This window comes from Pelecanus crispus, chromosome 9 (assembly GCF_030463565.1).
Source record: "Pelecanus crispus isolate bPelCri1 chromosome 9, bPelCri1.pri, whole genome shotgun sequence".
In the NCBI taxonomy this organism is placed as follows: Eukaryota; Metazoa; Chordata; class Aves; order Pelecaniformes; family Pelecanidae; genus Pelecanus; species Pelecanus crispus.
The window spans coordinates 28,013,319-28,028,303 of record NC_134651.1 but is presented as its reverse complement, the minus strand read 5'-3'; the positions used below and the strand labels follow the sequence as shown (position 1 = coordinate 28,028,303).

Below are 14,985 nucleotides of genomic sequence, written 5' to 3'. Positions count from 1 at the left end.
CGGAGGTGAGCCTGTACAGGGAGTTTGTGCGCGCAGCTGGGTGGTGTGGGTTACAAGCATGCAGGCAGCGGTCGCCGGGCCTCCCGCAGCAGGTGGGACAACAGCTCCTGGGGTAATGTCACTTGCCCGCTGCGTGGCAGCCCAGGTCTGCTGGTGCTCCCGTGGTATGTGGCGGTCTGCAGGGAGACGCTGGCACAACCACCCTGCTCTGTGCCTTGGCAGCAGCGAGTAGTGGAGATTGCGAGTGCCAGATCAACCAGGAAAGGACGCAGTGCCAAGCTTCTGCAGCGGCAACGCGGAGGGACGCCAGCTGTGGAAGAGGGGGTGAGCCATGGGGCAGGGCCCAGATGTGCTTTGAGACCATCAGGCAGGCAGACATGGGTCAGGGCTGGCAAGGTTGGGCTGCTGGTGGAGCGCAGCTGGGTATGGAGCATTTTTGGAGCGTTTCACTGAAAGCAGATCGAGGGTCTGCCCGTGGGAATGGGCCCAGTGGCTTCACAGCAGGACTGGGGAGGTGGAGTTCCTGGGGCTCATCTCATCCTGGTGCCAACAGGCTGCGTGAGAGGCAAGACAGCTCCTCTGCTTCAGTTTCTACCCCTCTGCTTCAGGAGGGCCTCAAACTCAAAAGGTAGTGATGAGCTGTAAGTGCTCAAACTGGGCATCATTAATTGCTTAGTTATGTTTGCGGCCTTCCCAAGCGGCCTGAGCCAGACCCAGCTAGCACGTATGCAGGGAACGGGGTCAGCTGGCTGACACCTGGTGGCCTTCAGGCTGTGTCCGTTTCACTTGTGCTCTTTGGGGCTTTACAGAATATCTGGAAAGGAGTTATTTTAGCCAGTTCAAAGCACTGATCTCCAGGAAAGGATCAGTGCTGTGGGAAGCATGGTGGGAAGCAGTCTGTTTGTTCGGGGGGTCATGTGCCTAGTCCGGCACACCAGGTCCTGCACCATGGCCCACAGCACCACCGCCACATCCTCCCAGCTGGCAGCCTCTGTCCTCTGCCCCTCTTCCAGAGGCACTCCAGATACTTGGGGACACCAGAGGTCATTGGCGGTTTCTGCTGCCCAGTTTCCTCCGCTGACTGTCATCTGACTTGTGCACCCGGAAACACTCCTTCAAGTTCTGGGCTCGGATTTTGGGGTTCAGGATCTCCTCCCCCATAGAACTGGGGAACCAGCCCCTCTCCTGGTCATGAAGACGCTCCCCAAATATCCAGCCTGAGCAGAGACAGAGACAGGCATGAATGGGAAAGGACTGGCCTTTGCTCCTGCGCTGGGACAGTTGTGCTGGAAAGAGCCTACAGAGCTGGCAGTGCTTTCTGGAAGCTGCTCAGGGGCCTGCACTGAAGCAGATCCAGTTTGTAAATCTAGCCAAGAAGGCCCACTTGCCTGAGCAGCACTGTCTTTGGACAGCTGGCTCAAGGGATGCCAGCAGAAAGCAGGCACTGCTGCCACTGAGTGCCCTCCACTGCCCCTGATGCCACAGGAGTGGTCCCCAGCAGAGACCCAACATGACCGAGTCCGTCAGCTACAAGTGTGCCCCAGAGGCCAGGACCAGGTGGCTGCGAAGCATCACCAAGGTAAGAACAGCTCTAGGTTACATCTGGGGTGGCTGTGCTAGCCCTGCCATGGCCCACAGCCGGTGCCAGGGTGCCTGTGCCAGCACTGCCATAGCTCAGGGCAGCCTGGATTTGCTGAGCGTTATGAGGAGGCAGTAACTCCCTCCTCCTGCTGTGAGCTCCCTCGGCTGTGATGCTGATGCCAGGGTCTCTCCCTGGCCCGAGGGCTCCTCCTGTCTGCTTGGCAGCTGCCTGCCTAGAGCAAAGCCCACCCTTCCACAGGGGCAAACAGCCCAGCCCCATCCCGTCTCCATACCGTCATCTGTCTTGTCCAGGATGTTGAGGATGTCAGCCAGTTCTAAGGACAGCTCATCTGGCTGCTGGGCCACGTATGGGTGGACGCACTGGATCTGCGGGCAGTCTGCCAGGGAACAGGGCAAGAGTTGAGGGATGGACTGGGATGGAGCCCGCTGCAGGACAGCACAGCTCAGGTGGGTGTAGCACCATGAGTTCCATGAAGTCCCTCTGGTAAGAAACCCCACGGAGGCCAAGGAGTGCCTCAGCCACAGGGACCAGGGGAGCATCTCTGTGGGGAAGGGAGCCGGGTGCACACCACCACTGCAGTGCCACCCATGAGCAGCTTGGGTAGGAGGGAGGGTGCTGGTGCAGCCCAGGCCAGGTTGGAGGGGAGCAAGGTCAGGACCAGGCCCTGAGGCAAGTGGGTATCGATGATGGAAACGCAAGGGGAGCCCAGGGAGAGGGTTCAGCTTTGGCAGAGGCCCGAGACCTGGGCCTGGCCTGAGATCAGGGCAGAATAAGGTGCCCTGGGGTAGGGGTGAAGAGCTCCTAGCTCCCATGCTGTGTCTCTTACCAACAAGTCTGGATGTAAATGAAACGAACTTGGTTCTCCGGTTTGGGGCCAGCGAAATCATCCAGCGCTTCATTTCACTCCTGGATAAGGGAGACAAATCGAGGCTATGAGCATGAGACAGTCCTAGGGACCCCAGCTCTCCTGCCCAGCCAGCCCTGGGCTCCTAATTCCTCCTCTCATGGCCCTTTCCTGCCTGCTCCCCTGGTGTCCTGGACTCACTGGTGATGCTGAGCCCCCTTGTTACATGCACCGGTTGGGATGTCACATAAGCCGCAGTGCCCTGGGCCCTGCTACACAGGCCTGGCTTGCTGCAGGGCCACCAGGCTGGCTGTACCCACAAGCAGCAGAATACCCCTTTGGGGAGCAGCATGGCTTCAGAGAGCCAGCAGCAGGGTGGGAGCCTGGCGTCCTCTGAGCTCTAACCAGCAAAGGCAGCTCCTGGCTGGGCTGGGTCAATAGGAGCAGTTTTTCCTGGAGAAAAGCAGTTAGAGGAACCATTTATTCCTGCAGCTGCTGTGCGGGAACATTTAAAGGTCAGAGCTGATTAATTCACTTGCAGAAGAACACTGCGGCATACCAAGGGTACCGCTCACTTGGCAGCAGATGAGACGAGAGACCCGTGTGAACACATCGCCAGATCCAGCACACTGTTATGCAAAACCTGGGCCTGCAGCAGGAGGGTGAAGATTTCACAGGTGCTGGAGAAGCCCCAGGCCTGGTGCTCCCTTGAGGCTTCCCTCAGCCCCGCTTGGAAACAGGGCAGTTCATCTTTATAGGCTCCAGCTCCCTCCTGGAGGACCAGCTGTGCTCCCGGCCCCAAGGGAGCCAGAACTTTCTACCTTCTCAGATGGCAGTTTTAAAGCCTGAACTTGACACACATCTAAAGCCACAAGAGTGTCTTCTGGGAGGAGAGAGGCCTGAAAAGGAGACGGGAAGGACAAGTGCTGGCAGGCTGATCTGCAGGGCTGGGAATACCTGGTGCTTCAGGGCTGAAGCATGATGTCAAGGACCAGTGAAAACACCTGCAGCTGCAGGTCAAGTGCAGCCCCTCACACCATGAAGACGTGCACGATGAAGGCCCTGAGCACTAAGGGGTTGGCACACAGAGATCAAACCAAGGGTCTTGCCGTGCTTATGGCCCTATCTGCAGGCTGGCCTTGCACACAGCAACTTGCTCTTCGGATTCTGCCTGCAGCGCCCAGCCCCTCTCAGGGGCCCACCTGCACTCCAGTCCTGTGCCTGTGACCATCTGTGTCCAAAGGTACTGCCAGCTCCTCGCAGAGCCCAGCCAGGGCATTAGCTGCAAGCTGCCACCAAGCAGGTCATCATTGCCGTATGGGTTCAGAGCTGGGCAATGCTGCAAGAGCTGTGGAACAGATGCAGCAGTCTCTGGCAGCCACTTCTCTCTTCTAATTCTTCAGTTTTCCAGTTTGTGCCCAGTACTGCCCCAATCATCCCTGCAGCCCTGGAACAGCAGCCTTCAGCAGCTGCAGGATGCAGAAGCACAGAACAGCAATTGCCTCCCCTGAGCTAAGGCTTGGTTTATTGCTCTCTGCACAGCTAAGTCTCAGAGATGTTAAAATGTGCATTTGCCCTGCATAACGTGACTGACATCTCTATTTTCAGTACAGCAAAGCTGCAGTCACATGTCTGGGGAGAAGGTGCAGTTGCTTGCTGTGCTGGGGGCTTGTCTTCCTGATGCTGCTGCTGCACTGTGCTGGTGGGGGTCAGGGTGTAGCCCGGTTTGTAGGGCCAGCCCAGCTGCAGCAGTGGGACCTCTGCCTGCCTGACCCTGGTAAGCCTGGAGAGCTGGCCCCCGTGCAGGCAGGGTGCTGCCCTTGCATGGTGTAGGGAGAGAGCAGTGCTGAGCGCTGGCAGGGGTGACTTGTACTCACTGGGACGATGCCTTCAGCATGTAGCTGGCCTCCCGGTCATCTGCATTCTCCAGCAACCTCAAGATGAAGACGTTGGCCAAACTCTGCCCCTGGTCTTCTAACTCCTCTACCCGAAGAAGCCCCCGGGGAGCCGAGTCAAACACTTGGTACTTGTCCCTGGGAGAGGTTAGAGGATTAGGAAAAACTGCAGTTATCCCAGGAGACTTTGGCTTCAGCCACCCAGAACTGCACTAGGGACACGGACCAGGAACCTCTGCATGGCAGGAGGATAAAAGATGCCCTGCTGTGGGAAGGGATGAGCGGGTGGCTATGAAAACCCACTGCAAAGCAAGGGACGCTCTCCTTGCTCTGCCTTAGGCATCCTGCATGGCCTAGAACAAGTTGCTTGCTCCATCTGAGCTCCCCATGTACAAAACACAGATGGTGCTCCCTAAAAGGGGACTGTGAGGCCTAATTCATTCCTATTTGTAAAATGCCTCTGTGTTTTCTGGATACAAGCTGCCGCAGAAGCAAAATATTTCCAGGTGTACAGACACTGTGGCGACATGTTTATTAGAAACGTTGGACTAGCAAGATGCTCTCTACTGGTGAGTCTAGTTAATGCTACAAAGAATGTGCTGTTCTCTGGGACCCGCCTGTTTGGGCTGCTGTATTTCTCTAGTGTCTAGTTGCACAAGACATAGTCCTAAGCATGATGACATTCTCCTCCTCCTGAGGCAGGTTACACTATGTCAAATATAACCGCTAGCCTCAGGCCTAAATTTATACCCCTCCCTGCTGCTGAAATTTTCTAGCCTGCTTTCTTAGAAGTTTAACTGTCTAAGTCTGAGCTGTTCTTCAGGCAGCGATGAGTCAAAAAATCACTTCTTGACATGAAGACAGGCCCCCTGGGTCAGCCCACCAGTTGATGTAGCTCACTGCCACTCTGCAGAACTGGTGGATACATGCTCGCTTACCCTGCTGGGAGACCTGGCCTGGAATCTGTTCAAGTCCTGATTGCCATAAATTTTCAGCTGGAGAGAGCTGTGCCACCCATGAAGAGTCAACTGCACTCAAAGGCAAGGTGACTGCTGGAGGGGGGGGTGTACAGGTCAGGCCTGGATGCCCTCCCTGTGCCTGGGGGACAGGAAAGGGGCACAGCATCATAGCTTGGATAAAGCCAGGGGCAAATAGGACTAATGAAGTGCCCTGCATACTACCCAAATTTTGCACTCACCCAGGAATTTGCCGGCAAATTACCAGTAGATCATTGAAAAGGAACAAGTAGATTTCTCTGAAGAGTTTCTTGGTGCGAAGCGTTCGTGATGTCTTTGGACCATTCATTTGCTGCAATTCCCCCTGCTTCAGCAGCCAGCGAGAGTGAGAGATGATGGGCACAGACTAGGTGAGGAAAAGATGGCAAAGATCAGGAAAGCAGCAAAAACCCATGGGCTTATGTGGTCAAGATGTTGAAGGCAACAGGAGATGCAGAAGGAAGGGTAGTGAGCTCTCATCAACACCTCTTGCATTGCAGAGGATGGAGCAGAGCTGGACAGAGGGCAGTGTGCTCTGCCATCCACACCGCAGCCTGGCACAGTGTGTAACAGAGCTCAGACAGGGACGTGGCAGGGGCCTGAGAACGAACGCTCAAGGATGCTGATGCTGGAGTGCCAAGTGCCGGATTTAAACACCAGGCTACACCCTGCACAGCCTGATCTGTCTCTGGGAGATCCCATGTCTCATCACCTGGGCTGAGCCTTTCTGGCCAGGGAGACTGACTTTCAAAAATGTGTATTTGGCCTTTTGGCTACACAAAAAACAGGTTAAACGGGTTCTCACTGGTTGGGTCTGTCCCAGCCAGGAGGAGATACTGTCCATGCAGCCACAACAGCTGCTGGAGTTTTACCACACATTGTAAAAACAAGAAGCCCAGAACAAAGCACATCTTATATTGAAAGAACACTACGCTTCCAGTCAAATGGCTGAAATATTGGAAAATATCTGCATAACTGCTACTCTTTCCACCTTCACTCCCTCCTTGTGTTCAACATGTGCATAGTGGCACATTCTTTCTTTCCACACTCTTGCACTCTTTTCACCAGAGGAGCCCTGCCTGCACCAGTGCCCAAGGTAGACATGCTCCAGGGATGAACCAGCTCCTGCCTGTCATTACAGCCTCAGCTTTACAAGAGGTGAAAGCAGTCTTGTGGCTACCCCAATCTACTGCTGTCCTGTGGACTGTGGTCTAGCCCTGACACACTGGTAAAGTGCTCTGGAAAATCAAATTTTTGGGCACCCAGTGTGGCTTTCCAAACAAATGGTCTCAAATCTTTTTGCTTCAGTTGTCCAGGTACATAAAAAGGCTGCTGGGAAGCTAAATATGCTCCTTAGTTTGTGAAGCAGACAGATCTGAGAAGCATCTCCATAGCACTCAAGAAAAGAATTGGCAACTTTATACTCAGCACTGGAGTTTCATGGCATATGTTAAATGAGATCTGGTCAGACACCCCTAAATATTGATTCAGTTATTCCCTGAGTGGAGCCAAAATAGATCATCAGCAGGTAATTAAAGACTGTACGTAATGCATAAATGCAGGGATGAATTAAACTGGTGGGACAGTCTTCATTTTGGTATTTTCCAGCTTTGAAGCATTTTGCTTTGTAGCTTTCATTTTCCTTTGATGTCATTTGTAATGTAAAATAATAGCTGAAAGCTGACCTGCATTTTGAAGAGAGGTGAGAGGGAAGAGCCAGAACAGAGTGCTGGAGCAGGAGTCACCCACTGTGCACAGGCTGTTTGATGCCAGTGTGTCACATCTGTGTACACGCACAACACGCTGGCCTCAGTGCTGCCCTCAGCCTCTGCAGTGTGCATGTGCAGAGATCACATGCATGGATGCAGTGCCTGCAGCAGCAGTAGCATCCCCTTCAAAGGCTTTGGAGGGGGACAGCATGGACCAGGCCACCACTGAACGCTCACTAAAAGGAGTGCAACTAGGCTACTACTGCCATGTATATGCACACAACACCCAGATGCTGTTGGTTGGCTGTCTGCAAAGGGTTACCAGCCTATGCTTATACCTTGATCTTGAATTCCAATTTCTTCTGGATGCTGATCATCTGCTCTGTTCGGCTCATCTTCCTGACACCTTCATTACATGCTTTCACCACCTGGGAAAAAGGGAGTAGAAAGATTTGCCTCCTTAAGCAGGTAAATGATGATGGACAGCACAGAAAGGCCTGACTGTGACAGGGTAAGTGCCCTGCCGTAACAGGAATTGACCAAGCCAAGCGCTTCTATCAGCCCTGTATTCACATGAAAAAGAAAAGAAAGAAGAAAGAAAGAAGAAACAATAACAACAACCAAAAACCCCCAAAACACCCAGATGATGTTATAGCTGGAAGCTAACTATCAGAGGACATGTTGGATGGCTGCATTCAGTTACTGAACCAGACAGTATTAAGCAACACTCCTGGTTGCACAGCAAAGGGAACAGCTCATTTGCCAGATCCTGACACACCATGTATCTCATCTTTCTTATCCCCTACACTTGAAACAAGGTACATGTGCAGTATCATCTTCAAGAACAGAACGAAGCCAAAGATCCTCATTTCAAAGATGCAAATGCTGTGGTTCTGCCAAGCAGCACCAGATGCCAAGGCTATGAAACATCCCAGGAAAAGAGATGTTCATCATACAGAGCCCAGCTGTGTTCTGAATACAAGCTTTTAACTGAAAAACCACAACCAATGTGCAGGCACTACCCTATTACAGAGACCTTAACCTAGATGCCACTGCCTGTTTCATAAGGGGCAACTCTCTTGAGAACTGGCTATGTAAAAAAATTACGTTGGAGAACAAGCTCCGCTTTGTGCTCTGTTTCTGCTACTCAAAATCCACCAGAATATCAGCAACTGAAACCATGATCAGCTCCTACCTATCAAATAGGATACCTATAAAGAAAATAAGCACCAGATGGTCTCTGTTGTGATGTCTGCACTTAGCTGGACATTAGGCATGACATTTTTAGGTAAGTAACCATGCAGAGGGAGTTATGAAATTGATCACGTGAGTTACTGACAGCTGAGTATAAAGAGTATTTTTCCATCAGCAGTTGTAGTCATCTGCATACTACTGGAACAGCTTTCCTCAGGCTTTTGACCAATGGAAAAACTAATGGCTACCAGATACATCATGAGAGATTCTGCAAATACTAACAATGCAGAACATTCTTCATTGCTAAGGTCTCTGTCTTTATCCCTAGCGATCTCCAAAGCATACAATTCCTAGACTAGTTCAGGGCAAATCCAAGAACCCCTTTTGTTCTAGTACTCCAGTCAGAAGCTGCAACCATATCCTCAGGCTGATGTTCTAGCAGTTTTCAACTTCAAATACTTATACTGAACTGTGGGATTCAAGAGATGTTCCAAGCTTCTGATGGAGAAGGGATCAAACACTCTGTCCCAGCCCATGTAGCTGCCAGCTACGTCCAGATCATTCAGCTATGTAGCCTAGAGGTGGGATCACCCTGTCTGACCATGTCAGGAACAGCCCAGATGGAAAATGTCACGATGCCTTCCTGGTGTTTTGTACACAGCAGTAACTAGCACAACTGAACACCACACCTACCTACCAGCTTCAGGGAAGAGGGCTAAAAGCAGGCTTGAGTACTTCATTAAGAAGCTATTATTCTAGGTCAGAGGAAGAAGTGTGCTGTATTGGAGGAAACCTGACAGTTGTACCAAACAGTTGTACTCTACTGCCTGTTGTAGCTAATTACATCTCTCAGTGGGATCCATCACCTTCAGGTATCTGCAAAAACAATTTGTATTTGTGAAGACCGCCAAGGGAAAACATTCCCTCTGCCCTTTCCTACAGCAGAAACATACACATCTGTTGTTAGCAAGGGATTCCTCATCACTGACACCTAAGTGCTGCTAGACTAGTCCATCTTTGAGAGCAAGGAAGACTTAAGAAAAAAAATTACTCCTGAAACACAGTGACAGGATTCAAAGGGACAGCTCCAGGAGTGAATACAGTTTGTAGGTCTTTTCTAGGTGGGGGAAATGAGCAAGATGGCTTAATCTTAATGGCCTTCAGTTAGCTCATTCAAACTTACTGTTTCCAGCTCTTTATGTGCGTCCAGGGCAGTGGTTTCCCTGTCAGACTTCTCTTCCACTTTCTTCAAAATATTCTGCAGGGGAAGAAAGGCTGTGTTAACACTGATCCCAATCTGACAACACAGAAAAGTCTTTGCTAGCCTCAGAGTTATTTCTGGCCATCAGCCTAATTACAGGATAGGTGACAGAGTACAGTTCCTCTTTTTCATTAAAACCTGTTTCCATCTGACCTTATATCTAAAAGAAATATAGCAGGCAGACTCCTATTTCATAAAAATAAATGAATAAATAAAAATAGCTAGAGCTGGCACTAACAGACAGTGCTATTGGTAATCCCAGTGGGATAAGACCATTTGGGACTGAGCTGTTTCCTCATCCCTAGAAGCACGTCCTCCAGCACAGTGTTTAGACGAGCTGGCAAAGCACAGGGGGAAGATGGCTGACAGAATCTGGTCCAAGCTACCACGATGTAGAGTATTACACATGGAGCATTTCCATGTTCTGCAGCTGTTCTGCACTGTGCATCTGTATGTCAGCACCCTAACCATCAGGCAGCTGGGTTGATGGACTGTTGCTACCCCTTCTAGCAGCTTGACAAAGTTCCTCCTCAACTCTTTTGCTCAGTAAAAGCTATCTGGCAAATTCAACACTAATTTGGGGATGGTTTCTGAGCGACTGAAATCTTTTTTCTATGGTTGTTGAGAATGTCTGATTCTGTGGAAAGGCTTCATCCAGCTCTAGGGTTGATCGTGGCTGTATCTAAGCCTTATTCACAACTGCTGGAAATGAAAATTCCAGGAGTAATCCAGAAGACCTTCGGGAGAGATAGAAAAGCAAAACTCTACCTGCACCAGCAGCTTGAGCCGAGTGATCCTTTGAAATGGCAGAATCAGGAAGGAAGAAAAGGACAGGCCTTTGCACTTGGGATCCAGCTCCAGCTGTGAGATCACTTCCCGGAAAGCTGGCTTGTCCTGGCTGAGAGGAGAGAGAGAACGTGAGGGCTTTGAGTGCTACCCTGCCTGCAACTCTGGTATGTGGCTGGTGACCCAAAAGCAGCTTGGTCCTAGAGATGGCATCTGCCTGGCCTCTCCCAATAAGAGACAAGAGGGAAGGAAGGGACTGAATGCTTCTAGGTATATTTTAGTTTAAACCTAGAACTAGTTATAGCGTTGGGGGAGGGAAATAATAGACTTTCAATGTACAAGCCATGGTAGTGTTCACATGTGTTAGCACATCTAGCTCAGCAGCATACGCTGTGTGCGTAGGTGTGTGTGAATGGGGTGTGTGTCCAAGTAGATGAGTCAGAGGCATAATTATACATTTTTACACAGTTGGCTCTCTGTGACAAGGTGAAATTCACGCAGTCATAAGAACAAGACAAGCCACAAAACAGCTCAAGCTTGGCTACTCCTGCCTGCTTAGCCGGAGGATGGAAGTCATTATCTGACCTGAGAAAGGCACAGGCCATGCACGGGTCTTCCCTGATGGTGTCTGCAGCGGATGAGGGCATTGCTGGGCCATGGACACAGCTGCACAGATCAGCCTCACAAGCCCCAGCTGCCGTAGTCAAAGACAAGAGGTATTCCTCTTGGCAACTGTGGGGCCCTGAGGAAGACTTACACTGCTAGAGTCCTGGCTAGCAGAAACAGCATGAATGAGAAGACATTGCTAACTATGCAAAACCTGTCTTTACCATGTGTGACTTGCAATGATCCAAGAGAAGCCATTGTAAGTGTTTCTCCCTGCTGCAGTAGGTACTTGTGTGACGGTGTGACTCACCAGAGCCACAGCAGAATGGACCTGCATGTGTCTGACGAACAGCCAAATGGGGGGAACTGTGACACACCTCAGGCTTTGAGTTCAACCAAGTGCTGCAAAATTCTTGTATTAACTAGTCTATTCTCTTCAATTTGCTTTAGGTTCTCCCGCAGACTAAAAAAATGCTGCCCTGTAAATTCGTATCTAGGAATACCTCTATCTCCAACAGGTCTTTTTCAAGCTCAAGTAATCCAGCCTATTGCTGCTTTGCTTCTGAGTGTTTAGCTAATGGCTCTAGGCAAACTGTTTACATTCTGCAGCTATACTGCTCACCTCTGACTGAAGGAAACCCTGCGGTACCCTCCTTTTGGAGAGAACAGTTGGCCAAGCTCAATAGAGGCCCCTTAAAGTGGTTTTTTTTGCCTTAAAAGCTGGAGAGCAGAGAAAGGAAAGGATTAGGGCTTGTTACATTCCCCTGAACCAGCTGCTGCTATGGGGAGGAAATACAGTGCAGCATGTGCAATGGGCTGTCCTGGAAGAATCCAGGACATTGTAACTAAAGAAAAATTAATTCTCCTGCTCAAAGACAAGCTTGTAGGGCACTCTTTGTTTTGAGCTGGTGTAAGAGTATTCCTACTGGACTAAAAGATAAAAAAATACTGCAAAAATATCTTAGATTATATCCTCAGGCCGAGGTACCATCTGTGTGTGTAACACCAGAATGTGAAGAAAATGGCTTTTTTTTTTTTCAACAAATTTTGTTGTTGTGGAAAAGAAAATTTCTCAACTTTGGGAAGGTCAAATGCCTTGCTGAGAAGCTCGGGAAAAGCAGTGGCTGTTCTTGTCATCAGAGAGCTGCATTATATTCTTGGCCTTTCGATCTCTTGCCTCTGCCTGCAGTTTAAAAAATATGTATATTTCACATGTGTGTGTCCCCGTGTACACCATAAATATTTCCCCCAGTTGGGAACTGCTGGCTCTGAATTTACTTGGTATGTTACTTGCATACTATATCACCCCACCCTTACTATAAAGCCTTTTAATTGTGTTTTCTTTTTACAGGTGTAGTGAAAGATCAGTGAAGTGGGAAATCCTGTTTCTGTGCTACCCAGCCCTTTCTCATAAATATCAAAATTACAGCTAAATCCATGGCTTTTACAACTTTGCAAAATAATTTAGCATCAAGCACTGGAACTCACAGAAGCTGCTTGTAAGCTCTCTCCTGGTAGGTCTGGTTGGAGACGTAGGTGATGTACACAGAGAAGTGATTAACTGTATGCTGGTAGACAATATCGCACACATCTGAGATCACAATATTCTCTTCCACCCGCTGCTCGAGGTCCAACAGGAAGCTAGATGAGAAACCCAGCACTCATATTAATTGTGACCTGTCTGTCCCAGGTAGTTCCCAGAAGCAGCCCTTGGGGTCTCAAGCAATAATGTGTCTACAGGCTCTTTGAAAAGACAGTGGTTAACAGACTGCCCTAGTCAGCTCCTCCATCCCTCTACAAATGAGGTTAGCTAAAGTGATGCCATTCAGCGGGACAAAAATCCAGCAGCAGTTGTCTTACCGCTCACTAACAGCCATGACATCCAGGACATTGGAGAAGAGGATGTGCGCCTCAGACTGGTGTAAGATCTTTTTCAGACGTTCGTTCTCCATGAAGTGAGACACCAGTAGATTCAGACTCTTGTAATACGAGGCTTCGGAAGTAACCAGCTCAAACATGGCCTGGGGGAGAATCCCAAAGAAGGAAATCAGCAGGTACCTTCTAATTCTAAGAGAGGCGCACAGAATGTTAATGAGAACATCTGTGCTGCACAGAGTCATGGACCTTGCACCCACCCCCCATGCCCAGAGTCTCAGAGTATGAGGAGAGGTAAGCACGCAATGGCATTTGCCATGTGTTACACAGGATAGTGACTTGAATGGGGAAGATTTCCTCCCTCAACCATCAGCCCTGGCTCCTTCTGTCGCTCTCCTAAGTTGTTCAACCACATTTCCTTCCATTGCATCTCTCCAGCAGAATTACCTCTTTTTCTCATTATATGTAAGCAGTCTGATTTTCTGCACGTGCATACATAAGAGCACTTCATGGGCTCCCTCCTTCCTTCCTAGTGTCGCTCAGTCTTGACCTGAGGCTGCTCCAGGCACTAGCCCCTTCTATGCCCACTTGTCACAGTCCTGCACTTTCATCTCCATTTCAGGGAGTTCCCCTTGGCAGCCCCCATACACCCTCCAACCCCCTGCTGATCATCACATGCTGGCTTGTTGTGCTGCTCGTTGTGGCTTACTGTGCTACCCAGGAGGGTCTCCTTGCACCATATACACTCTTGTTTTAGAAAAGCCATGGTGTAGGGGCTAGGATGTACAGCAGCCAGCACACTGCAGTCCCAGCGTGCAACATGTGCTCCTTGGGGCAGAGCTAATACAAATACACAGCTGTAGTGCTCCAAGCCCCTGTGTCTTCCCTGACCCAAAGGAAATACAGCTGTTAGTGTCCAAGTGAGGCTCCCTGGTCAACCTCGGCCATACACTTTTCTGACCCAATTCACCAAGGACCGGGACAAGACACAGTAGTCCCTATTACCATAAGTCATAAATAATCTCCAAATTCAGTTCTTGTTTCTCCTGTTAGAAAACTCTGGAGCAAAGCCTGGCTTCCTCAGGCCAGGGGTGTGGTCTGGGGAAGCAGAAAGAGCAATTGGTGGTTTGGTTCAGAGATAAAAAACAATTTAATGAGACAAGGATATACAGCCTTCTGCCTACAGCAGGTGCCGCAGGGACAGTCCACTATTACCACACAGAGCTCCTTTACTCTCCAGGTAAGTCTTTGCTGTCTTTGTTCAGAGGTAAGTAAAAAAGGTGATTATTTACACAACTACTGAATCCGTTAGTTGAAGTAAGATTAACTGAAGATTCTCACAAGGACTTCAACACGGTGAAAATCATTAGATCCTTCAGACACCTCTTGATGAAGGTGCGTCTTGGGCTTCTTGTCCTGGAGCTGGCCCATGCTGCCACTGCTGAAAGAGGAACCTTTTGGTAGCTCAGTGAAAGTCTTGCTTCCTTGAACTGAAAGCTGCTTCGACCCTTGAGCCCAAGCTCCCCTACCGCCTGCAGCTCCTCTGCTGCACTCTGGTGAGGGTGGGAGCTGACCAGACACCTGAGCTCTGCCGACTCTCAGAGGCTGCAGGGGCTCAGCTAGAGTCGAGGAAAGCCCATGGAGCAGCAGGTACATGCATTATTTTTTGTGTGGCGTATACGGAAAAATGTGTTCCAAATTAGCTGGTGGTCTGTCTTTGTGTCTTGGTTATTCTTTCCTTTGCGTGGTTGTTTTATTATTTTTTATTTTTAAAGAAATTATTTTAAATTCTCCCCTGATCAGTTTTTGGCCTTTTCCTGGAAATACCACTTTGCATCACAGAAGAACCTGAGGTACAGAGACCTGGGTTATATTCCTGCCACTGTGCTGCAGTCCAAGATCTGGGAGGATGGGCACAGCAAGGAGGGACTGTTACTCAGTCCAGAGCTGCTAAAATATCAGTTGAAGTGATGTTTCAGCTCTTCGTGGGGTTTGTAGCCTAGGAAATATTTCCAGTGGCAGTTAAGTCAAACAGGTGGTCCTTTATTGCACCAGAGAAGGAGGCAGTGACTGCACAACCCCCAGAAGGGAGACATACTAAAGGGTGTGGGTACAAATGAACATACTTGGTCAGTATATGTGGAACAGCTGGTGTTTAAGGAATAAGAGGATGTTTTATTTTTTTCAAGGCCAGACTCCCAATGAGAAAAGTGGAGG

General features: G+C 49.8%; 1 protein-coding gene across 1 annotated transcript in view; it reads right to left on the bottom strand.

Annotated features, from left to right (window-relative positions):
• Window positions 1-1,044: 1,044 nt before the first annotated feature.
• The window catches only part of NGEF (neuronal guanine nucleotide exchange factor), a 40,533-nt gene continuing 26,592 nt past the window's right edge, over window positions 1,045-14,985 (bottom strand). The window contains exons 6-15 of the mRNA XM_075716717.1: window positions 12,754-12,914; window positions 12,382-12,534; window positions 10,270-10,399; window positions 9,424-9,498; window positions 7,385-7,474; window positions 5,541-5,704; window positions 4,325-4,480; window positions 2,430-2,509; window positions 1,875-1,979; window positions 1,045-1,217 (exon numbers count right to left, since the gene is read on the bottom strand). Of these exons, the coding sequence (XP_075572832.1) occupies window positions 1,045-1,217; window positions 1,875-1,979; window positions 2,430-2,509; window positions 4,325-4,480; window positions 5,541-5,704; window positions 7,385-7,474; window positions 9,424-9,498; window positions 10,270-10,399; window positions 12,382-12,534; window positions 12,754-12,914 (1,287 nt within the window). The remainder of the gene's footprint in view (window positions 1,218-1,874; window positions 1,980-2,429; window positions 2,510-4,324; window positions 4,481-5,540; window positions 5,705-7,384; window positions 7,475-9,423; window positions 9,499-10,269; window positions 10,400-12,381; window positions 12,535-12,753; window positions 12,915-14,985) is intronic.